This window comes from Macaca nemestrina, chromosome 13 (genome assembly GCF_043159975.1).
Source record: "Macaca nemestrina isolate mMacNem1 chromosome 13, mMacNem.hap1, whole genome shotgun sequence".
Taxonomy (NCBI): domain Eukaryota; kingdom Metazoa; phylum Chordata; class Mammalia; order Primates; family Cercopithecidae; genus Macaca; species Macaca nemestrina.
In genome coordinates, this window is record NC_092137.1 from 31,264,411 (window position 1) to 31,290,670 (window position 26,260).

The 26,260-nt window shown below is 42.8% G+C and overlaps 1 protein-coding gene across 1 annotated transcript in view; it reads right to left on the bottom strand.

The window, feature by feature from the left end:
• LOC105479697 (calpain 14) overlaps positions 1-26,260 on the bottom strand; it is a 58,895-nt gene that overhangs the window by 29,394 nt on the left and 3,241 nt on the right. The window contains exon 2 of the mRNA XM_071076464.1: positions 952-1,228. Within this exon, the coding sequence (XP_070932565.1) occupies positions 952-1,176 (225 nt within the window). The 5' untranslated portion in view covers positions 1,177-1,228. The remainder of the gene's footprint in view (positions 1-951; positions 1,229-26,260) is intronic.

Below are 26,260 nucleotides of genomic sequence, written 5' to 3' on the forward strand. Positions count from 1 at the left end.
ATCAATGACAGTAAGACCTGGTGTGATATTGTGAAATATATATTTGGTCTTCATTTGCTCAGTTTTCTGACATTCAGCTCCTAAAACCTTGGGAACCTCTAGAGTGGTAAGAGTGTCCTTTGTATGCTAATGATTGACTGGTGACTGGTGGTCCCTAGGTAGCTTCAGGATAGGGTCTGGTCATTGGAAAGACCAAGGCAGGTTTAGAAGGTTGGGACTTTCAGCCCCACCCCCTGACCTCTGGGGAGGGGAGGGAAACTGAAGGCTAAGTTGATCACCAAAGGCCAATGATGTAATCAATCATACCTAGGTAATAAAGCCTCCATAAAAACCCAAAAGGACAGGGTGTAGGGAGCTCTGGATATCTGAACACATGGAGGTCCCTGGAGGGTGGCACACCCAGGGAGGGCATGAGAGCTCCACACCCCTTCCCCATGCCTTGCCCTATGCATCTCTTCCACCTAGCTGTCATCTGCATCCTTGTAATACCCTTTATAATAAATAACTAAATGTAAGCGAAGCATTTCCCTGAGTCCTGTGACCCTCTCTAGCAAATTAATCAAACCCAAGGAAGGGATCATGGGAACCACAGTCCTGATTTATGGCCGGTCATGAGAAGTACAGGTCACAACCTGGGACTTATGATTAGCATCTGAAGTGGAGACAGTCTTATGGGATGAACACTCAACCTGCGATATCTGACACTGTCTCTAGGTAGACAGTGTCGGAATTAAATTTCATTACAGAATACCCAGATGGTGGCCACCAGAGAATTGTTTGGCATATGGGGAAAACCTCCCACACATCTGGTGTTAGAAGAGTGTGTTGTGTTGAGTGGAGAGGAGAGAGTAGGAAAAAGCCTGTTTTTTTTTCTCCCATATAACTTAGGTGTAGTATCTGAAAGCCTAAACCCTGGGGCAGGAGGGTCTGGGCTGACACATTTTGGCTCACCGGGGGCCTCTTCCACTGCAGGCGGGGTGGCAGCTTCTCCAGCAGAGAGCCGCTGCCGATGGAGCTCAGGGTGGCCGGGAAGCTGGTGTCTTCAAAGAGGCAGCCATTCCTCAGGCACTCTGCCAGCAGGGCCTCAAAGTCCTGTTGGGGGAGCTGTGGAGAGGCCCTCCTAGAGTACCTTGGCCCCAGCTTCCATCCGCATCGGAAAGGTGGCCACAGAGACATGGCAGGCAGTGGGTACAGTCCTGTGAGTCTTCCTGAGGAGTCTCTGCTGCTCCTGAAATGGACAGAGGACAGTCAGTTTCCTCATTTCCTGCTTGTGCTTTGCCATTGCCACAGAGAGGAGGGGAAGGATGGAGAGAATGGGAGCGGAGAAGTCAGCTGGTGAGAAAGAGACAGAAGCAGGTGGTTCAATTTTGTCCCAGACAGTGGGGGTCCTTGAGCACTTGCTCAAGCGCTTGAGGACCTGGTGGGGGATCAGGGATCTTGTGGCAAAAGCCTACGGAAGGGAAAGTTCTCTCAAGCCTCAGGGCTGAGTCCTGGGCCCCTGACTGCCCCAATGTCACAGGGGTCCCTTCTGCTTAGTGGGGAGACAGGAGAAGAGAAGCAGGAAGCCGGAGCTCAGCCCCCTGGGCTGGAGGGTCCCGTGCCTGCCAAGGTAGTGGGGAGTAGTGGCTGTCTGCTCAGGGCCTCCACCAGGCCTGCCAACTCCTGCCTCCCAGCTACAGACACACAGCCTTCCTCCTGCTTCAATGTCCTCCTTATTCTTCCCCGCAAAACCTCCTCCTACATTATCTTTTTTTTTTTTTTTTTTTTTTAATTTTTAGTTTTTTGAGACAGAGTCTCATTCCGTTGCCCAGGCTGGAGTGCAGTGGCATGATCTCAGCTCAATGCACCCTCTGCCTCCCAGGTTCAAGCGATTCTCCTGCCTCAGCCTCCCGAGTAGCCGGGATTAGCAAGGCCGCAGGAGATGCTGGGGGCCAGCAGCCTCCGCGCGGGGGCCTCCCAAGGACGTCTCTCCCATCCCAGGAGCCCCTGGGTGCACTCCGGGTTGGGGGTAAAGCCCCAGGCTCCAGCACAGGGTGCGTTGGTCTCTCATGGAAGGCCCCCATGGGCAGTTGCGGGCCCTGGCAGGGCTGCAGGTTGGCATGGGCAGGCCAGCAGAGCACCAGATACAGACACCCGCCACCACACCCAGCTCATTTTTGTATTTTTAGTAGAGATGGGGTTTCGCCATGTTGGCCAGGCTCGTCTCGAACTCCTGACCTCAAGTGATTGGCCCGCCTTGGCCTCCAAAACTGTTGGGATTACAGGCATGAGCCACTATGCCCAGCCTACATTCTCTTTAAAAAGAAATCCTTCCTTGAAGACTTTCTTGCTAATGTAAAAGGGGGAAAGAAATCACAGACACATATTGTGACAAATACCAACAGTTGCCGGTACATGCCCATTCTCCCCTTTTCCTTGTTAACAGAATTTCCTGTTTTGATAACCTGGCTACAAAACTTGATTTCCTGGAGCTTCTTACAGGACAGGTTGGCTACACAATATAGTTTTTCATTTTACAGTTGCAAAACCATGAATCTTATCCAGCCCCACCCTCCACCCCCACCCCTCCATTTTTCAGGTGTTACAACTGAAACCTGTCCATTCATTCATCAAAAATTTTACTGGGAACTTACCATTTGTCAGGCTTGAGCTAGGCACTGCTCACCAAAGACAGTCCCTGCCCTCATGGCTCTTACAGACTAGAGGCTGCGAGGGCGGGAAGGGTTAAACGATCTTTCCGGTGCTATACAAGGAGATTTTATAAGGGCTGTATCCAGAACCCAGAGCCCTGACTTCCATAACAATATTCAGCTCTCAGTGCTACAAACTGCCTATTACACCCAGCACAGTGTTTGGGACAGAATGTACATGCACTAAAAGTAACTCGCAAACATGCTTATACTGAGTGTGAGTACTCTCTCATGGCTGTAGGAGTGACCTGGGGTCCTCTCCATTTGTCAAGGTCCTGCCCATCCCCCAAAGTCTAACTTGAGTCCTTTCCCCAGGAAGCCCTCCTTGAGTGCCTGGCATTCGCTGAGACCCCCTCTGTCTATTGACCCACTGTCTACCCCATTGGGCACCCTACTGTCTTGGTGCTTCTCAAATTATCACTAGTGAAGGGCCTATGTTCTTTTATTTCCAATTTGTCATAGAAATTTAATGAAAATGAATAAATAGAAACATACAATTTCAAAAGATATATAAAATCAAGCCCCCCTTTAAAATTTTTTCAGGTCAGGTGCAAGGGCTCACATCTATAATCCTAGCACTTTGGGAAGCCAAGGTGGCAAATCACTTGAGCCCAGAAGTTCGATACCAGCTGGGGCAACATGGCAAAGCTTCGTCCATGTAAAAATACAAAAATTAGCTGGGCATGGTGGTGCATGACTGTGGTCCTAGCTACTTGGGAGGCTGAGACAGGAGGATCACTTGAGCCAGGAAGTAGAGGTTGCAGTGAACAGAGATGGAGGCACTGCACTCCAGCCTGGGCAACAGAGCAAGACTCTGTTTCAAAAAAAAGAAAAAATTAGAGCCAACAAAAATTAAATTAAATGTAAATTATTTGATCAATTGCTATAAAAGTTTCTAAACACTTGCTGTCAGTTTTGTAGGTGGCTCACCAAGCACTGCTGGTGACCGGTTGGTGGAGTGGCCCCACTGTGGTTCTGCTCTGAGTGATGCATGCATAGAAGCCTCTTCTGCCTAATACTGGCTTTTGAATCCCCTGCAGGATTAGCACTGCTGGAATGTTGTTTGTCTCACACCCTTACCTCTGAGACCTGAGGGCAGTCCATTCCTGGCTCTTCTTATTTGTCACGGGTGCCTGTGTACTTCCTGGGGGAAGACCCAGCCCCCTTCTAACCCAGGCCACAGAGACTCAAAAGCTGTTACTCAGGTCTTGTGTTTTACCCTGGAGTTTCTTTTTTTTCCTAATGTGGATGAGTAGGCAAAGCTTCCCCCAGGCTTACCCCATTTTCTTCCCAAAAAGTTTCTTCTACCACCGTACATTTATAAACAAACTTGAGGCCTCACAAAGGCAAGGACTCCCTTTTTATCCCTTCAAGCCTTTACAACAATCCTTTACTGCCTGTCCTGTGAAAAATGATAGAGGGTCCCCCGGCTTCAGAACCTCACTCAGGCTCATGCCCTCCTTACCCAGTGCTGGGTCATACTTGGATTAAATACTACATCTCATGACAAGCACAGTACATCATGGGCTCAGGAGACAAAGGTTCTTCTCACCCTCCAAAGTTTAGAAAGAGGCCACACATGTGCACGCACACACATACACACACACACATCTTATTTTTAAATAAATATTTCTAAGTCACCTTAAGGAGAATATAGGCCCAGATGAAACCAGTTGGCAGTTCTTGCATGTTTCCTATATATTACAAACCATGGATGAAATGGGCTCATTTTCAGATTGGCACAGCTCTCTGCAAAGGGCCAGATGGGTCCAGGTCACATTTGGAAATTCATTTTGACTACTGTAAGTGAGCAGCGTTGGAGCAGGTCCACAAAATAAGACTATGCAAATAGATAGGTGAAGGCCAATGGGGCTCAAGCTATTTAAGAATGTGCAGCCTAAAAGCATCCTCCTTGGGCCTCAGAGTTCTTTCCTTGGCTCCCCATAAGCTGCTAGGCTGTTCTGCAGTGTTTTGCATGTCAGGATTATTATTTTTTTTTTAATTAGAGACAGGGTCTCACTCTGTCACCCAAACTGGAGTGCAAGGACATGATCATAGCTTACTACAGCCTTGAATTCCTGGGCTTAAAGGATCCTTCTGCCTCAGCCTCTTATGTAGTTAGGACTACAGGTTCAGGTTCATGCCACCATGCCCAGCTAACCTTTTTTTTTTTTTTTTTTTTTTTTTTGTAGAGATGAGGTCTTGCTATGTTGCCCAGGCTAGTCTCTAACTCCTGGTCTCAAGTGATCCTTCCACCTCAGCCTCCCAAAGTGCTGGCATTACAGGCATGAGCCACCGTGCCTGTCCAAAATTTATTTATACTCAGGAAGTAAATAGAGAGTCAGGCTTCGATCTCCACTTCTTCCATGCTGGCTATTCTCCCCTTATCTATAGATGCTGGGTGCTAGGGAGGGCATTATGATGGTGAGAGGTATCAAATAACCTGGTGCTCAGATCACCTAAGTGTCTTGATCCAGAGGAGGAGGCCTTTGAACGCTAACTGGCTCATGAACATCAGGAGCATCACCAGACAAGACACCTGGGGATACGCCAGCCAGCAGTGCAAACTCCAAACGCCAATCCCTGTGTGCAGGCAGGGTTTCCTCATCTCTCCTGATAACCCTCTGCCTATTTAACATGTTAGTGTTTATTAAAAGGTGCATGGGAACATTTTAAATGTGGGAGAAGGAACAGACTCTAGATACACCTTGTGTCAAAATTTACTCCTTCAGGTGGGTCTCAGTGGTATTTCAGTAGCCAGTGTGAGCAAGATGACAGGCGCCAGCTGTGTACATCTCTTCCCAAGTCTATATTCCATCATGCCATGTTAGTACCTTGTAATTGGCCATCGTGAGAGTGTCCATACCATGGAACTGGTAAATGCTACAAATCAGAGCTTCTTGGCCTTTAAAAAAAAAATTGAGAGCTAGTTGTTGAATATTACCAGCACAGCACTGGTCAACCTTAAGACAGCAGATTGCCTAGTCCTATGGGATTGTCCACTTGGAAGTTTCCCTGTTGTCCAGGAATATAGAGAGTCCATAGGCACAGGTGAGAATCTGTGAAGGCTTTACAAAGGGTGGTGTTACAACTTATTTGGAAAGAGAGGTTGATATCAGTGAAAACATTGACTCTGACAAACTGGAGAGAAATTAATACTATATCCCTGCTATTAAATGTTCAGTCAGACTGCAGGTTTTTATATGTTTGTTCTAATCACTTTAAAGTCAGAAGAATTAGTTTTCACTTAGCTATGAGTTGACTTATTTTCATTTTAAAATCCAAATAACATATATTGATTGTGGAAAAATCAAGGGAAAGAAAGGAAATATAAATTACCCACATTCCCACTACTCAATGATAGCCATAGTTAAAATTTTAATGTATACTTTTAGAGAAAATTTTCTATGCTTAATTATTTTCTAATGAAAGTAATATAATATTATACATTGTGTTTTACACTTTTACTTGACAATATCTAATGAATACTTGTCTTTGCCAATAAGTTGAATATACAAGAACACATTTAATTATTGCAAAGTATGCCAAATCATACGTCAACCAAAATTTATTTTTAAAATCTATTGTTTCTGGAATTTCATGTAATTTCTTCTTTTTAACTAAACAGTGATGGTATTACTAGAGTTTATGTCTTTGAGCACATCCTAATTATTTTCCTAGGATAAATTAGGGCTAGAATGAAATTTATTTAACCTAAGAAAAGATATTTACTAAAAAAATCTAGAGGAACACCATACTTTCTGAGGAAAGATAAAAGATATTTCCTTAAAATAAACAGAAGATAAGAATGCTGATTACTACCATTCTTAATCACTTTTCATTGTAATTCCTAGTTAAGCCAATAAAACGAAAGAAAGAAAGAAAGAAAGAAAGAAAGAAAGAAAGAAAGAAAGAAAGAAAGAAAGAAAGAAAGAAAGAAAGAAAGAAAGAAAAGAAAGAAAGAAGGAAAGAAAGAAAGAAAGAAAGAAGGAAAGAAAGAAAGAAAGAAAGAAAGAAAAGAAAGAAAGAAAGAAAGAAAGAGGGAGGGAGGGAGGGAGGAATGGAGGAAGGAAGGAAGGAGCACAAAAATCAGAAAGCAAAAAAAAATGACTTATTCACAGAAGAGATTATTTTACGTGTAGAATATCTAAGAAATTTTTTTTTAAACTATAGGAAATAAAAGAATTCAAGAAGGTCAATGAATAAAAGTTAAATACACTATACAGAAACTCAGTGGTGTTCTTTTTATAACAGCAACAACTAACTAGAAAATGTATTAGGAAACAAAGATCTATTCTTCATAGCAACTCAGGTTACCAGTATGAGTAACCTGGTGCCATTAATCAAACACAGAAGTCAATTAGAGGTTCTGTGAGCAAAATGATTTTAGATACAATCATCATAGGCACATACGCAATCACCAATGAAGTTGTGTATAGATCATGGCCCCAATATTATTAAACACATGCACGTACGCGCGCGCGCGCACACACACACGATGGGAAGAAAATACATATAAATAAGAATATGAACTATCTCTGGATAATGTGACTAAGACTTTTATTTTACTTTGTTAAACTTTTCTATATTTTCTGGACTCCTCGATTAGTATGTATTACTTTTATCATGGAAAAAAAATATGTTTCATAAAAATACAACATAAAAAAAAGCAAGTCAGTGGTTACCTGGGACTGGGAGAAGGAATTGCCTGGGAAGGAGTGCAAAATAACTTTTGGGGTAATGGAAATGTTCTATATCGACTGTGGTGGTTGCATCTGTATATTTTTTCATCAAAACTCAATGAACTGTGCACAACACACTTAAAAACATGTCCAGACACAGTGGCTCACGTCTGTAATCCCAGCACCTTGGAAGCCCAAGGTGGGCAGATCACTTGAGGTCAAGAGTTCAAGACCAGCTTGGCCAACATGGCAAAACCCCATCTCCACTAAAACTACAAGAATTAGCTGGGCGCTGTGGCAGGCGCCTGTAATCCCAGCTACTCAGGAGGCTGAAGCAGGAGAATTGCTTGAACCCAGGAGGTGGAGGTTGCAGTGAGCTGAGATCCCGCCACTGCACTCCAGCCTGGGTGACAGAGTAAGACTCTGTCTCCAAAAAAAAAAAAAAAGGTACATGTTTATTATATATAGTTGTTTCAAATTAAAATTTTAAGTTTATATAGAAAAACCAGGGAATCAGCCTGACTCCTGTCCCACTGGCATCATCATGCTGAACTATTGCCTTGATTTGGAATAATAATATCTGCCCAAATCCTGGCTTTCCTTGGTGGTGGCTACCTTTTCAACCACCTCTGAAGCAGTTGAGGATTGTGGGCTCCATTTTAAAGTGGGAAAAACTGAGACTCTAAGACATAGAAAGGAGCTTCCCAGTAATTTCACCAGAATACAAAAATAGGAACTAATTCCCAGGGGTCCATACAGTGTCTTGAGTCCTTGCCCTGATGTTCAGTTCACATGTTTGCTGAACACCTACTATGTGCTAGACAGTATGTCTCAGGCTGGGAACATAACACCTGGCCTTTGATCAACCTATAGGGGTAGAGTCAGGTCTCTGGAAAGGAAGCTAAAGAAATAAGTACCATGCCCTCACTCACATGAACCTGTAGAATCCTCCTGGGGGATGATGGATTTCCAGAGAACTCTGGCATCTTGCCACAACGCACTAAGTTGTCTCAGGCAAAATTGGAGTCGAAACCTAGGCTCTTTGTACAAGACTCTGTCTACATGATAAAAAGCACCAGATTGAAAAACAATCAATTCCTTGTTCTCGACAGTCGGAACAAAAGAACAAGACTAACTATAGGCTTTGCTAGATTTATCGTGAGCAGGGATTGTACTTCTTTTGTGTAATAGGCGGTGTGCAGTGGCCATGGAGTGCTAGGTTTGGAATTAGAAAACCCAGAAGGCAAGTGGGTTTGCTGCCTCTTCCCGGATGCCCGTGTGCTGACTCCTTTACCCTCTCTGAGCTGGCTTCCTCACCCTCAACACAGAATGACGTGTACTGTGCCTATTCTCAGAACTCAAAAGACATAACCGTGTGAAAAGACTTGACGGAAGTCTAAAGTAGGAGTTGGCAAACTACAGCCTGGATAAATAAAGTTTTACTGAAACTACAGCCATGCTTATCTGTCTGGTATTGTCTGTGGCTGCTTTTGCATTACAACAGTGGAGTTGAGTCATTGACACAGAGTTCTTAGGGGCCACAAGCCTACAATATTTACTATGCCATCCTTTACAGGCAAAGTTTGCTGAGCACTGCTCTAAAGCACTATTGAACCAGGTAGATTGCTGCTGCAGGGCTAAGGACAGGGGTAAGCTCCAAGTAGGAACTCACAGATTAAAATGTGGTTGGTTGAATCCATCATTAAGAATTTATCTTAATGCAACAGTTTTATCTCTAATTGATTCGTTGACTTTTTAATAGACCCTTAACATTTACACTTGCATTCATGTCTCAAAACACTTGCAAATGTGGCCTGCAGTTTCTCTCTGCTAAAGTTTCGTGTCTAATCCCTTATTTAGATGTGATAACATCAGGCATTCCTGGGCAGTTTTCAGGTGGTTCTGTGGTTACTGATTATGAACAGGAAAACCAGCATCTCTATGTATACATCATGACCTGTTCATAAAAGATGAAATGATTTTGTAACATTAATGGTTTGAAAGACTTTAAAATTTTTTTTTTTTTTTTTTTTACTGTTTAGACATCTGTCTGCATTTAGATCAAGTTTCTAACAGAAAACGTCAAGCATGATTCTTCATTTATTAGAGCAGACATTTGCCTTTCAGGAAACAATGATGAATGTGGCCCAACTATGAGTTCTTGAAGGCAAGAATGGTATAGGCTTTTTTTTTTTTTTTTAATCTCTAGTCACATAATGCCATGAATAAACAGATGCTTGATAAATGCTGGCCAATTGACTCACCGATGGAAGGGATGGATGTTTCTTCACTTGGAAAATGTAAGGAACAATAAAGCATGCCCTCCCCTCCCCTCTTATGAAGCTGAACTGAGATAAAGGAAGTTAAAGACTTCCTGTGAACTGTCAATCACTTTGCTGCTCCTCTGGAGTCTGATCACATTGCTGGGGCCTGATTTAGGTAGAGGGAGCCTCTTGAACATCCTTCCCTTCCGAAATGTTCATCCAGGCTTGCCTGAGGGCTCCTTTCCTGGGTGGTATGTGGGATCCACATCAAAGCAACCCGGGGAAGTAAAACCAAGGTCAGACCTAAAAGAAAAAGGAGTCTCCAAAGGGAACATGCACCTTGGGAGAAGGTGGGGGAGAAGAGGCAGGAAGTCCCTTAACTGGCAATCCCAGGGTAGGCATCCCCTGGGCTGACTGCATGCCTCTATGGAGGTCTAAGAACTTGACTGGTGCAGCTCCCTACTCACCCACAGCCACCCCACTTCCATTTGACTTTATGAGACACGGCATAGCCACAAATCTTTGCAGAGAAGAAGACTCCCTGGAGCACGAGTTGCCATGACCTGGACACAGTTTTCCCTGAGCACAGGAAGTGGATACTTGGCCTGTGTGGAAGTTGCACCCTGGCATCGCTCACTGCAGCTGAATCAAATATGAGGCTAGAAGGAACTTAGTGGTCATCCCATTCAGTGCCCCCATGTACAGAAAGGACCTCGGAGCAGTTCCAGGGAGGCATGGCCTGCTCGGCCTGACTGTGGGGGGAGCCCTGGGGCATCTCTCCTCTCCAGCACAGGCACATCCTCTTTGTACAGTCTCCTCCTAAACTATGACTTCAGTGGGGTCACTCTGTTCCCCTCGAGCTGCCCTGCTCTAACACTTTCCACCCCAAGAGGTAGTGGGACCCTAGCCTGAGAGCCATCCCCTACTCTTTTTCTATCCATTCCCACACTTTCAAAGAGCCAACCCTTCCGATTTTCAAAACAAAATATCAAATGATTCTGAACATTTGACAACACATTTGGACAGGAAAGAGTTTTAAAGCAGATGTAAATTCATTCCTTTTATTTTTTTGCAGGGGCATTTGCATCTTCAGAGAGTCACGGAATTTGAGCTAGATGAGCGGTCAGACTGAGGTAGCTCTTCTCCTCCTCTGATCCTGCATTTGCCATATGACTGGCCATTTCACATCATACCCTCAAAACCACACAGCTCATGGCGTCAAGTCCAAATGGCCAGGCTCTTGGTGTGTTAGTTCCTTTCTGTCTACACAAACCCCCACCACAAACCCTCTGCTCTGTTCAAACTTACAAAGGAGATGTCGCTTCCTCCTGACCCCTTCTGCCTCAGATCTCCCTCATCCTTCAAAGCTCAGGGCAAATGTCCCCTCCTCTCCAGAGCCTTCTCTGGAAACCTCTTGTCTTCTTCTTGTGGGGCTTTCCTGCCCTTCACTCACACTCATGAACTGGGGAGAGGATGCTGGTTAACAGCCCCCTCTTCTAGCAAGCCCACTCCCTGCCTGGAAGACTCGGCCAGTCATTTCAGGCTCTGATTAACGCTACTCCAGAAAATCAAGGTATGCAGTTAAAAACCCAGGAAAACTTTTGGAAAAAGTAAGCCAATTAGAAATATCTTAAAAAACAAAAAAAGAAAAGAAACTATTTGACAGTAAATACTATAGCTAAACACCTACAAATTATATGATACAATTCCATTCCTGGTTATTACCCAACAGAAATGCTTAAATTTATGCACCAAAAGACATGTGCAAGAATACTCACAAGAGAAATATGCAAAATATCCCCAAATGAAAACTACCCAAATGTCCATGAACATGGAGAAATATTAATAATATCCATATAAATGGATATCACATCCATTTATACAATGAAATACTTCACAGCTCTGAACAAACAAGAATTACATACTGCAATATGAATGAGATTCACAAACAATACTGAGTAGAAAAAATTCAGACACAAAAACTCTTTGATTCCATTTACATAACTTTCTAAAGTGATGAAACCAATGTATATGTTATAAATTAGCTTAGTGGCTACCCTTGAGGTCGAGCGATCTATCACCAAACCAATTATACCACTGATAGTTACATCAATTCCATTCCTTTTCTACTGCCTGTTTTGATGGTCAGGAGAGAGATTTACAAGGGAGTTTGAAAAGTGGGAGAATCAATTCATTTCAACAAGGCTTTATTGCACTGCATGCTTCCCCATGGGCCAGGCATTGTCCTAGATGGTAGGGGTACAGGATGGATTAGACAGAATTTCTGCCCCCGAGGAAGTCACAGTCCAACAACCAGGCTCACACTCTAGAAAGGGCCTTCACTCTTCAGGATGAGGTGCCTACTCTGTGAAATGGCCAGTACCTAACTCATCCAAGAATTCTCCCCCTAGAAAATCAAAGGTACCCCTCACTCTATCAGGCTTGAAAGATGTACCCAGGCTGAAAAACCTAGGTACCACCCACCAAAACATTATCATATTGTGCCTCCACAGAAGAGGGTTATAAGCGGAACTGAGAGCTGACTGCCTCACTCCGGAGTCCTCCAGAGCCTTGATGAGTGATTTCCAGTGCCCATAGGCCAGCAGACCACCTAGACAAGGGCAATTTTGAGATTTCTAGTCTAGGCAAGGGCCGTGCCAAGCACCACACTGACAGCTATCATTTGAGGCACAATTCCACTCTTACAGTGTGGTCACGGTCCCAGTGTGTTCTTCACATCTAATTTCATAGAGGAAGTCAGCCCAGCCCCACTGCTTATTAGAACCAGAGAGCAGTCGGCCTCCTTGACTCTGAGGATCCCATAAGGCCTCAGTGAGGAACTGGCTGCCTCCAGATTCCTTCTCACCAGGAGGCTCAGGAGACCACTGGGATGGCCTGTGTTCTGGGAAATGACAGCACCTAGCCGCATCAATAACTCTACTAAATGACTTTGAGAGAAACCAGAGCTGGAGGGACCTCAGAAATTACCCAGGCCCAAACATACTCCCATCTTTTTTTTTTTTTTTTTTAATGAGGAGATTGGGGCCAAAGGGCTGAAGTCTATTCCTCAAGGTCACACTAATAAGTGATGGCAAAACTGAGGACAAAATTGAAATCTCCAGACTCCAGGGCTTTTTCTGTATATACTCACCTACAAAGCTCAAACCAGGAGAAGCAAATACCTTCCTCTCACCTTCTAAACCCAGACCCTGTAGAGTCTCATAGGGCCTTTGGGCTAACTTGGACCCACCCTTGGAACTAAAGAAACTTACCTGCTCAGGAGATTTTGCTTCTTTAAGCACCTGGGTAGGCTCTAATCCTGGTGCAGTCAGAAGCCAATAGCCTGAGACCACCTCTTATATATGGGTCCTTTCTACACATGGTGTTTGGCCAAGAATTTGCAACCCCACCTCCCAGGACCTTGGCTCCTCCCCAGTGTGTGTTCTCTGGAAGGGAGTGGAGTACCCAGGGCTTTGTGACTGGATTACACAAATCCAATTATTTCTTTAGAACACCATACAGAGAGAACCTGTTCCAGTAATGCCTTGATGAGGGAGTTAGTCATCTTCTCACTTTCAACCCTGGGGAGGGTATTTTCAGGTGAGACATAGAAAAGCATTTCACTGCAGGAGCACATGACCCCACTTGCTCACCTCCCCACCACTCCCAGGACACCAAAGAACCAAGACAGAGATTCCTCTACATCCCTATGTTTAAACTAACATTGACAGAAGCCTAGAAAGTATTTTCAGGAGGTGGCTGTGGGTTTTCTTTTATGATTGTCAGAGTCTCAGGGATGTCTCCTGCTAAGGAGGAAATCTGTGATTCATTTGTGCTATTGAGATAGCTCCCTCTTCCTTCCCAACCTACTTTCCACATCCCCCATTTTGGCCATCTGGGACTCAGAACATTGGCCTCCCATTGGTTGTCTCCTCACAGTTCACCCTGGGTCCCATTGCTCCAAATCTGGTTGTTCTTCCCTTAAAGTTTTTCCTGGCCCTCCTGTGGTTGCTCTAGACTTCTTCACTCCCCTCCCCCCACCACTCCCAAATCCTTCTCCTAGGCTTCCGCCACCACTTGCACAGATTTCATCATAGCAGCTTAGTCGGTTCCAGCTTGCCGGCCTCCACGCTTGCACACCTAGGATCCCCATACCTAGTACCCAGGAGGTGCTCAATATGTGTCAGTGAAATCAGAGTCCCTTCCCTGTGGAAATCCTCTGTCCTCTTCCTCCCCACCTGCTTCTTGGCATTTGCCTTGACTCTAATCTCTGCAACTCAATCATTTTGTGTGATTATCACTCTACCTATTTTATTAGTACTGATAAATTAACTAATATTGATAATAATAGCCAACATGTTTTGAGCACTTATGACATGCCAAGCACAATGCTAAGCACATTGCATGCAGAATCTCATGGAATCTTCACAACTTTGTGAGGCAGTGCTATTATTATCCACATTCTACAAAAAGAAGACGGAGGCACAGCACGGCAACTCGCCCAAGATAACCATAGCCGGTAAACAGCAGAGATGGGGCTAAAGTCCCAGGGAGTCAGGTTGCACTAACTTTTTCTCATCTTTGTCAAGGAATTGTCTCCCCGCCACTGTCAAATCAAATCCAAAGCTTTCTTCCTGAGTGCAACACTTTTTGGAGCCTTCCCCCGCCTCATGCACCAAATAGCCACCCTTCCTCGCACAGGTCTGAAGGTGTTATGCGGATAGTAGAAGCAGTGGATTTAGGAAGACCATTATTATTATTGATCTGTCTCCCAGATATATAACCTTTTCATTTTCATCTCCTCATCGTGGCCCTTAGTTATCTTCCCCCTTCTATTCATCATCTTTTCAGGGACTCCAGGTGAGGGGCTTCAGTTCATCCCTTGGGACAGCACCCTGCACCTGGCACAGGGCTAGGCTCACTGTATGTCTGAGTTGTTGCTATGGTCACCACTGGGCTTATTATAAATTGTGTTGTGGATTCACAGAGCCATCCAGACGCAGAGGGTAAGGCCCAAGGGCCATTTCCTCCCGTGACAACTCTTGAAAGTTATTGTCCTGGGTGACAGGAAACAGATGGCCAGGGAGGCTCACTAGCCTTGCACAGCAGCACTGTGGCCTTTTGACATCTCAGAAGTCATACATCCCTTCCCCAGGCTTCCGATTGTCACCCAGGACAGACTAGTATGCCTGAGAAAAAGGCAGTGAACTCGAGTGCATCTGGTGATGAGCCTTCTGTCTCTGCAAGGCACATGCAGTCCTGACCCACAGTGGGCTGTGGACCAGAAGTGGGTTGGCAAGTTTGTGATTTATGACCAGAAATTTACTTTCCTGTGGAAACAAGATTTTAGGAGTTGTGAATTTCCCAGAAAGGCTTTGGTGGGCTTCACAGGCTCAGGAGCAGTAGAACCGGAGCACTTGCTGGAGTTCTAAGTCCTGGAGGCAAAGCAGAGGGAAACGTGTTCCTTGGCTGGTGTCGCAGTGGAGTACTGGAAAACGAGGGTTAGCTTGAGAGTCAGAAACACAGATGCAGGTTCACTAACTTTGTGAAGCTGGGCAAGCCATTTCCTCTTCCTGGGACTCAATCACATGAAACACAATTGTGCTCGTCCTCTCTCTACTTTCTGTTACAACATGTATGATTCTGTTTGGGACCAGCCTTGAGCAAACATTCAAAGGAGGTCAAATGCGTCTGTGGCACCTTCTAATGCCCTACTTTCCATTTCTTCTAGAAGAGTCCAAGCGCCCTAAATAATCTGCCTCTCCCACAAACCTAATTGCTCTCTAAAGTTTCTCCTTCCTTTCCCTCTAATCAAAATTCTCATTCCTTCAGGGCATGGGAAAGCAATAGAATTGAATTCCTGATGTCTCACTACTGTGAGAATAGCTTACACGTCCTTAACCTCACCATAATATTTGCATTTTTTAAAATAGAAAACTCCTTTTCCAAATGAATCCCTGACTGTTGGAATTTGGGGCACTGAAATAAGAAGTAAAAAAATCCAGTTGAGGAATAAAATAGAGTACCTGAGACAGTAAATAGTGACTGCTCCAAGGTGACCTTTCATGGGCACACAGGTTATTTATGGGGCTTCATTAGACTCACATTAAGGAACAAGTAAAACTGTTTTGTATCCAACACAACTGTAAACAAGAAAAACTACTGAAACGCCTATGGCTAAGCTCTAACCATTGATTCTCTGTTTTGCCAACATAAGAGTAAAGCGAGAAAGTCATGGGGTATCATTACCCTGGCCAGGGTTACTTCTGGCAGCCCCACAGACAAGGGATGTCAGGCTGTGGTGGCTGCAGCAGCACCAAAGCTTCATAAAACTAACTGACGGCCGGGTGCGGTGGCTCACGCCTGTAATCCCAACACTTTGGGAGGCTGAGGCAGGTGGATCACGAGGTCAGGAGTTCGAGACCAGGCTGACCAACATGGTGAAATCCCTACTCTACCAAAACTACAAAAATTAGCTGGGCATGGTGGCATGCATCTGTAATCCCAGCTACTCAGGCTGCTGAGGCAGGAGAATCACTGGAACCAGGGAGGCAGAGGTTGCAGTGAGCCAAGATCATGCCACTAACCGACAAGTCATGCTATTCCTTGATGTTTTTTTCCACCTGATTTTTGTTCATTTGATTGTACATTTTCAAAACCAGGATCCAACAAGGAAAAGAGAAGGGCTTTGATTTGTGAGTGGGAGAAAGGGCAATAACAAGTTCAGAAGAATGAAAGGAAAAATTGATGATTCCGTATATAACTTTCAAGCATTAGAAATCTATCCAAGAACCAAGATAATAAAAAGAGGCTTTGTGGGGTATCTCATAAATGAAAAGTCATGGCCAAGGTTTCAAAGTAAATTCCAAGACCTAAGTTATTAAATCCTTCACATTCACAATCTTTTTAGAATGTCATAGAAAATATTCTTTAAGAAATTCATTGTGAAGTTTGAAAATAAACACAAACAAGCTATTTTCTCAACAGCAGGGTGTTTTCCTAAGTTCTCAGAGAACTAATTAAAATTTCAATAACATTTATTCATAACAAATAATTTGAGTGAACTCTGATTGACAAGGACTGCTCTGTCTGGGGAGGGCTTGGGGACAGCGCTGTGAGCCATGCCCATCAGGGAGGCAAGGCAGGTACAGTGCACGTTTTTTATTTTCTGCCTCTATTTCAATTGTGTACTTGGCATTGTTTAATGGGTCCAAATCAATACACTACTAAGGAACATATTTCTAGCCATTCTCTTCTTGACCCTTTCTTTGTTCCTGATACCATTTTCTCCAAGTGTCTCACAGTTTTACCTTTGTTTATCTGCCTTTTTGGGGTTTGGTTTTTTCGGTTTATTTTTGGCTTTGTTTTCCTTTTGACCTGTAAACTACCTATCTTTCTTGGCAGAAAAGTATTTCTATTTGCCATTATGATGCTCATGAGAGGGAAATCTGATTGCCAGGGAGAACAGCGTGGTTTCTGCATTTCCTCCCGAGAGATGGTTGCAAGGTTTCTGTTTCATGTCATTGGGGTATAGTTGGAAAGAAGCCCTGATGGTAAATAAACCATGACTAATTTCAAGGATACAAAAGTGAATAAGACATTGCAACTGATGCCCAGAAGATGCAAGAAAAGAGGTACAAAGGGCCTTGAAGTCAGCAGCACCCCAGCCAGAGTGAGGACTCTAGCACAGTTGCCAACGTAGCAGCCCCAATTCCTAGGAGTTTTTCACACATAACCCTCTGAAGCAATGTATCTAGCATGGAGGCATCAGGTCTGTCAGTCAAAGGAATTTCTTACCTTAACAACTATGTCAAATAGCCATCCTAAGGCTTGCATTATCTTAAAATAGAGGGATTCTCTATATACAGAAAATAACACACTTTTATGGAGTTGAGTGGGCAAAACTTTTCAATAGAACATGGAAGAGACTTATGTTGAAATGCATTTTCCTCCTATGGTTCCATGGAAAGGTTTATCTGTGCCTTTCCACGCATAAAAGACCAAACTTCCCCTCAACTGAAAAGCATGATATCTGGTAAGTCTTTGAGTCTGGGCTTTTTTGAAAGAGGAAGCAGCTCTGAAAACATCAGTCGCCTAGGTGGCCTTCATACCTGCGCCTCCCGAACACATAGCACCCTCCACTTTGACCTGGCCTCTCTGGAATTATGTGGAGTTTGCATCCTAGAAAGACCTTATGTTTGGAGCCAGATCAACCTGCGGTTTGACCCCGACGCTACTCCTTACTAGTCGGATAGCCTCAAGATAGCAACTCACCTCTAAGAGCCTCAGTGTTGTCATCCACAAAATGGGAATGATAGATACTTTACATGATTAGTGGAAAAATTCAATTGTTTGTATTGTAATGAATATAAAACATTTAATCCAGGGGCTAGACTAAATGGGTACTTAATATGCACTCAGTACACTTTTTGAAAATCATGATTGTGATTATTCATTAATGATTGGATTTGGTGCTTACTGAGAGGTTTCTGAGAACCTTTTAACCCCTTGGACTAAGTGTGATTGGTCTATAGGATATCCAGGTGAAAGTGTCAGAAATAGATCTGGAGTTCAAAGTGTTACGGAGTGAATGTCTGCATCCTCCCAAAATTCATAGGTGGAAATCCTAACCTCCAATGTGATCATATTAGTAGGTGGATGTTTGTGGAGGTACTTAGGTCATGAGGGTGGAGCAATGAATGGGAGCTATGAATGGGAGTTATGAATGGGAGTTATGAATGGGAGTTATGAATGGGATTAGGGCTCTTATAAAAGGGACCCCAGAGAGCTCTCCTGCCAACTTTCCACCATGTGAGGACACAACAAGAAGTTGACAACATGCAACCTGGAAGAACCTGGTTCACCAGAACCCAGCTATGCTGGTGCCCTGATCTCGGGCTTCCAACCTCCAGAGCAGTGAGAAATAAATGTCTATTGTTTGTAAGCCACCCAATCTACAGCATTTTGTTATAACAGCCTAAACTGACTAAGACAAAAGGAGAAGTGTAAACGGGAGACAGGAATGTTTAAGGTTATCAGCATGCAGATGCAGAGAGAAGCGGAAATCTTGCAAGTGGGTGATATTACGGTAGTAAATTGATTACCTTTGGCTCACCCTCTGTCCAGAGTTTTCACCAGCCCATGTGACCTGCCCTTTAAATATAACTTTAAAATTTTTAGCTCCTTAAATTATTCACACAACACAGTTTAGTGTGACCAGTTCCCTCACTGTTAAATATGTCCCATCAGACCACATCTGGAGCACGTAAGTCAGTTCAACATCCAACCCTTCAGAAAGACAATGACACCTCCTCTACTCTGCCTCATTCCAAGTACTAAGCTTCTGTTTCTTTTCCTTTCTTTTTTTTTTTTAATGGAGTCTTGCTCTGTTGCCCAGGTTGGAGTGCAGTGGGGCAATCTCGGCTTACTGCAACCTCTGCCTCCCGGGTTGAAGTGATTCTCCTGCTTCAGCCTCCCAGGTAGCTGGGACTACAGGCACCCACCACCACACGTAGCTGATTTTTTGTATTTTTAGTAGAGATGAGGTTTCACTATGTTGGCCAGGCTGGTCTCAAACTCCTGACCTCGTGATCCACCTGCCTTGGCCACCCAAAGAACTGAGATTACAGGCATGAGCCACCATGCCTGGCCACTTCTGTTTCTTTCTCTGGGAGAATAATGACATTTTGAGCTGTCATTGTGCAAATGAAATGAAGTCATCTATTTAAGAACACTGAGCGTAACACCTGACATATAACAGGCTCTCCATCAATGTTGATAGTCTTTTTTTTCCTATATTTGTTTTCATACAGCCTGAATCTCATCATCATTTTTCACAACTACATCTCAGTATTGATCCACATTGAGTGTGTCATCAGTTAAATATCTTGTCTGTTTAACATGCGAATTTTGTCCCATCCTGTAAAGGAAAAGCCTTTTGAGAAGAGCCTGGGGCACTGCTTTAGTATCCTTGTGGCTATCAGTAGAGAACTCCTCAAACTGACTGCTTGCTCCTGAGACTCTTCTATGGTCTTCCATTGATGGCACCACCATCTACCCAGGCTCCCAGGAAAGAACACTCAGTACACAACACACATACACATTCACGTATGAAGGCTTCCATATACACACAAATACATATGCCTGTTAAAGCTGAGAGGATACTACATACCAGATGCTTTGCTTTAGTAGAATGTTTTTTTATCCAGCCAAAAGGAAAAAATAAGTGTTGAAAGAGATCATCATACCCAAGCCAAGGGGTGGGGAAGTTGAGGTGAGGAGAGAAGAAAGAATCCAGACAGGTACCAGGATGTCATTGAAATCATGAACAAAACAAGAAAGCTGACATCTTTGTTATTTTCAACATTGTTCTGAAAATTCTAGCCAAAATACGAAATATACATTACAAACCAACATAGTATTAATAAAAAAGAAAAGCACTAGTTGATAATCTTTATATAAGTTGAAAAACAAAGAATAAACTAAAATCAAATTAATAAGTAGTAAATAAAATAACTATATACATTGTTTAAATTAATGGGATTCCTATATATAACAATAAGCCGTTAGAAGTTACCATAATAGAAATATCTCATTTGCAATAATAATAAACTACAAAATATCTGAGAACAATCAAGGAAGGTTTTTGACTATTTGAGGAGAACTATAAAAAGTTTATAGAGATATAAAAGATTGGTGAATAAATAGACAGTCATATCATATTCCTGGAGGGAAAGATTAAGTATTAAAAGGATGTCATTCCTAAAATTAATTCCCAGTTTTAATGAGATTCTGATTAAGAGATTCCAATGATTCTGTTTTGTAAGACAGAGAAGAGACAAGGACAAGGTAATTGGCAAAACATTAAAATTAACTTGGATTAGACACAGACAAAAGATTAATCATATCCTTACTGTAAAACTTAAAAACTCTTTCAAAACAATAAGAAAAACACTAAATGCTTTTAGAAAAATGAGGGAAAAAATAGACAATCAGAAAAATATACATGGTTAATAAACAATTTCAAAAGTTTTTCATAGTAAAATACATACTGATTTTTAAAAGTCTATCATTTCTCATTTCCCAAATTGATGGATATTTTAAAATAATAAGGTTTAGATTATTAAATGAGAGATAACTACATTTTAATAAAATGAAAATATTTTAAAATAGTAACACACAGGGCTGGAGAGACAGAAAAAATGTAGGAACTCTGATATCATTGTGGTAAGTGTATAAATTGATGTGCCTCTTTTGGAAAGCAATTTGGTGATAAGTATCAAAAGCATTAGTAATATTTTCAGTAGTTTCATTTATTAAATATGTACACAGAAAATAAAACCATGGATGAATGTTTACATACAAAAATGTTCATCTTTCAATGATGATCACAGAAACAGGATAGATAACTCTGAAATAGAGCTTTTATTATTGTTGACAATAATTTTGCAAATGACTTATCTGTCCATCATTGAATATAGTTAATTAGATTACAGAATTTCCATATAGCTGAATATTAGCATTCATTTCAATTTAATTACTGGAATATTTTTCAGGATATGTAAAAATACTGGTGGTATGGTGTTGACTGGGGGAAAATATCAGACAGCAAGTTAAATATATGTGCACAAAAGAAAAGACTGAAGTAAAATTACCCCCAAATTTTTGTAATTACTTTTCAATTTCAATTGGAAAAAACAAAAGACAGAAAGAGGGAGAGGAGGAGGAAGACAATGACGAAAACAAGAAGAAAGTGAGAATATCTAAGAAATTTTAAAAATATACTAGTAAGGGAGGGTGACTATTCATACCAGATATTAAAATTTAACAAAAGTTGCTGTAATTTAAATGACATAATTCTAATTTAGGCAAATAACTCATGGAAACAAAATAGATAACTCTAAAATAAGGATTATGTTACCCAATAATTTATAATAATTTATCTTTAAGAAGACGTGACAAATCAAAAGAGAACAGAAGATCATTGAACCGAAAGAACTAGTAAAGAATGTGGAAATAATTCCTGATGGATTATCACCCCAAACTTTAATACCCCACTTTGTCTGCCTGTGTATTTTTAAATAACCCACACTCATAGCTTCTGCCTTTATCAGGTTCTCTGTGCTCACAGACATTTTTGTAGTCATAGACTTATCTGTTATAACATATAAGGTTACAATAATTGGCCAACTACAGGTAATTCACATTTCTAATCCTTCTGTTTGCTTGTCAAAAGCACATCAGGAATGAGTCAACGTCAGTGCCTGCACCAGCCCTGTGCAGGGTTAAAAGAGAGCTTTTCTGCTCAAGGCACTTCCTCTATCTCCCCTGGCAAACAGACAGACACATAAACAACACTTACAGCCCAGGAAAGATGCTCAGGAACTGGTCTTGGTCCTGGGGTCCTTCGGCACTGGATTTTTCTGCTTTGGGTGTTTCTCTTACTCAAGCAAGGCTGTTGTGTGGGATGGTGCAATCAAGATCCTGCTGGCAGGGACACACTGATATATTTGGGTTTGGAACTAAAAACTTGTTTCTGTTTTTGCTTTGATCAAGCAGCTCAGAGCCCAATGTGATGGCTGCTCACCTCTGGAGGCCTCTTGCTCACCTCTCTCTGATATTTCTGTACCACCCACCTGCCCATTCCCCTCATATCAGCTGCCTCAAGGGTTCATTTATTTTTTAGAATTCAAGAGATTTCGGTCAGCTGCCTCCCACTTTTTGTGGACTGACGGGCAAGTGAGTAGGATGATTGATAGCTCAATCAAGGATGCCTGTGTGGGCAGTTTCCTGCCTCTCTGCACCTGGGTTTCCCTCTGGGAAACATCCCTATCCTCCTCTTCAGGATTGCCGTGAGGACCAGATGCCCACGCTCTGGAAACACATGTGCTACAAAAGCAGACACTGACCATAATTGGGAGATTTTCTAATTATAGCTCACATCTTGCAGGTAGCAAATGTCTTGCCTTTGGAAGTTGAGGTTCTTAGAAACTGAGCTGTGGAGGTTCATCAAGCAGGCAGCTTATTAAAACCAGACACACACCACTGCCTCTCATGGTGTGGGCTTTCCTCTGTGTAATGTTGGATTTCTCAGGTTAGCTCTGTTCCTGCTGCACCTAGGGATGAAACTGACTTTCTGCCGAGGAGAGCTGCTATGTATGAGAGAGCCGCATCCCAGCAATTGGTACCGATGGTAATGAAGGGGGAGTGTTATTCCTGGACAAACCATTAACTAGACTCAGCCAGACCCTCTTTCTTCACCTCTTTTTTGGCTTATAAACTTCCTGAGCACAGTTCCCTCACCTGTGTATTTTTATTCCAGACTTTCCTTTCCTTGTGCACGTTCAGTACTCGTTCATCCAAGGGGAAAGGGAACTATTTATTGAGCACTTACTATAGACTTATAAAAAACGTATCAAGTCCTTGACCTACATTGTTTCATTTTATCCCCACAACAACATTGTGAAGTGTCACTGACACTTTTCTGCCTTTGGTGTTTCTCTTACCCTGGTTTCACCAATGAGGACCTTATCATAAACAGAGGTTTGGACTCGGCCTGATCTCAGCAGTAGGAATTGGCTGAGCTGATGCACTTTCGCCTCCAACTGAAGTAAACGGAACGAGTACAACACAGCACCAGGCTGAAGACGTGCCCTGTCTAGTTGAGAGGCAAACAATTTAAACACGTAATTACAGTAAAATATGATGAATGCAGTAACAGAGGTTTACGTGGGGTAGCTTGGAAGTGGAGAGAGGGGCGCAGCCTTCTTATGGGAAAGTTGCTGACTCAGCTCTTCAGAGGCTGGACCATCGCCCTGAGCCCTAAGGGATGAGTGGGTGCCTACCAGGCAGAGGGTGGGGAAGGGAAGACTGAGGCTGAGGACAGGGTGTGCAAAGGAGCCCACGTGATGAGGAGTGGGAAGCACCTGTGAAGGCATGGATGCCTGCGTGGTTGCAGGCAGGTCACTTGGATGCAATCAAAGTTGGGCCAGGTTGAAAGAGGCCATAGATTCCTAGGACTGTGGACACTTGGCCCCACTTCCTGATTCTACTAACTCCCCTAGCCAGGGCTCAAACTTGTATTCCAGGTTGCTGCTACAGTTTCCATCTTCTCCCTTTACTTCTGGCCAGACTCTGGGGTTGTGGATGAGAAAGGGAAGTATCTGTATCCATACCACCCTGAGTGCACCCGATCTCATCTAATCTTGGAAGCTAAGGAGGGTTTGGCCTGGGTTAGTACCTGAGTGGGAGAAATGGAAGAGATGGAAAAGTCTTCTGTTTCATAGTGTCATCCCCAAGAACCCATAGCAAATGCCACAGACATCACTACTAACAATTATATTCCTTTGAGTTAATGAGCCATCCTCAGTTAAGACACAAATGAACTGAAAGAAGTTGCTCACTAACTTATTAGGTGCTAGCTTATTAAATAGATTATTAAATATTACAGCTATTAAATACTAAGCTTATTAAATAGTTTATTCAACAGCTTGTTAAATAGGATGTAAGGCAGTGCCATGTAGTAGATACAAGTAATAATGATTATAATATTAAGAGCTAATATATACTGAACACTCTCAATGGACCAGGCCCTGCGCTAAGCACTTTACACGCATTGTCCCTTTAATCCTGAAAAAAAAGTTATTGCCATCTTTATTTCAGAGACCAGGGTGCTGAGGCTTGAGAGTGAAGCCACTTTCCCCAAGCTCACACAGCAAAGACATGGGGACACCGGGACTCCATCCACTGCAGGTTGTCTGACTGGGAACCCCCATGCACCTGGCAGGTGACAGAAATAGGAGGCATGTGCTGGGTTTGGAAGAGACACCTGGTGGGAGAGAGCCCTGTGGAGCCAGATGGGGCTGAAAACAAATGTTGAATGGGAGAAAAGTCGAGTTCCAGAGACACTACATGTAGCAGGATATGCTTTTTATAAAAAGTCCAAAAACACTAAACCTCAACAATATGTTCTTTCGGTTTGCATTTGTGTGTAACAGTAATTAAGAAGCAAGGTAACAATACACAGTAGATTCAGGATAGCAGGCTCCTCTAGAAAGAAGGAGAAGGGGCAGGAGACAGGATGGGGAGGAGCACATAAGTAGATGTAAATTACTGCTAATTTTTCTAGTCCTCGGTTTGAATGATGGGTTCATCAAGGGTCCATTACATAAATATGTGTTAAGTTTTTAAAAAATATAATAAAAGAGCCAGGTATAGTTTGTCTTGAACCACAATTATGAAAAAAAATCCAACTTTGTGCATCCAAGGATCAGATTTTTTTTAAATAAAGGATAAAAGGAATAAGAAATGAATAGCCAAGTACTCACTATCAAATTTGAGAGATAATCGCCTGGCCAACATGGTGAAACCCCATCTCTACTAAAAATACAAAAATTAGCCAGGCGTGGTGGCTCATGCCTGTAGTCCCAGCTACTTTGGAGGCTGAGGCAGGCGGAGAAACTCTCGAATCCAGGAGGTAGAGGTTGCAGTAGGCCGAGATGGCACCACTGCACTCCAGCCTGGGCGACAGAGGAAAACCCTGTCTCAAAAAAAAAAAAAAAAAAAGAAAAGAAAAGAAAAAGAAAGAAAACAGTGTATATATAGTTGAAGCTCCTTGTGTTTTGTGTACCCATCCCCAATGCCATTTCCCTTTTTAGTCCCCAGAGAACACCTCATTCCTGACTAGTGTTTTATGTTCCTTTGCTTCTCTTTTAAAAATTTTCAATGCACACATATGCATCCATGAACAACAGATAGTGGTTTTTGCATGACTGAAAACATTAATGAAATTGTATGATTCTATGCATAATAGCCTACTTCTGGCTTTATTCACTCAACACTATATTTTGGCATCGGTAGCACCACTTTCCTCATTTTTCTCATCTGTAGAGTATGTATTTTTTGTAACTTTTATTTCAGGTTCAGGTTCAGGTTTGTTATATAGGTAAACCTGTGTCATGGCGGTCTGCTGTACAGATTATTTCATCACCCAGGTGTTAAGTCTGGTACCCAATAGGTCTTGCTTTTTGTTCCTCTCCCTCCTCCCATCCTCCACCCTCAACTAGACCCCAGTGTGCTATATATTTCACATGAATGTGGTACAATTCATCCATTTACTCGGTGAAGGACATTTAGTTGTTTATATATTTTTTTGCTGCTACAAATAATGCTACCATCAACATTCTTAGACTTATCTCCCTATGCACATGTGCAAAGTTTCTCTAGATCATGCCTTGAAATAGAATGGCAGGTCATGCACATCTTCAGCTTCACGAAGCAATGCCACATTGTTTCCCAAAGTGTTTGTGCCAGCCTGCACACCCACCAGCATTTTATGAGAGCTCCCATGGCTCTACATCCTCACCAACCTTGGTATCATCCAACTATTTCATTCTTGCCATTTTGGTGGGTATGGAGTGTTAGTGTGGTTTGGCATTTCTCTAATTACTAATGAGATGCAACATCTTTTCTTGTGTTTATAGGACATTCATGTAGCCTCTTGTAAAAGACATTTTTGTGGCTCTTGCCAAGTTTTTGTCTATTGGAATGTTTGTCTTTTTTTATCAATGTACAGGCATTAATTCTATATTCTGGATATGCTTTTGTGGGTTTTTGTGTATGGGAA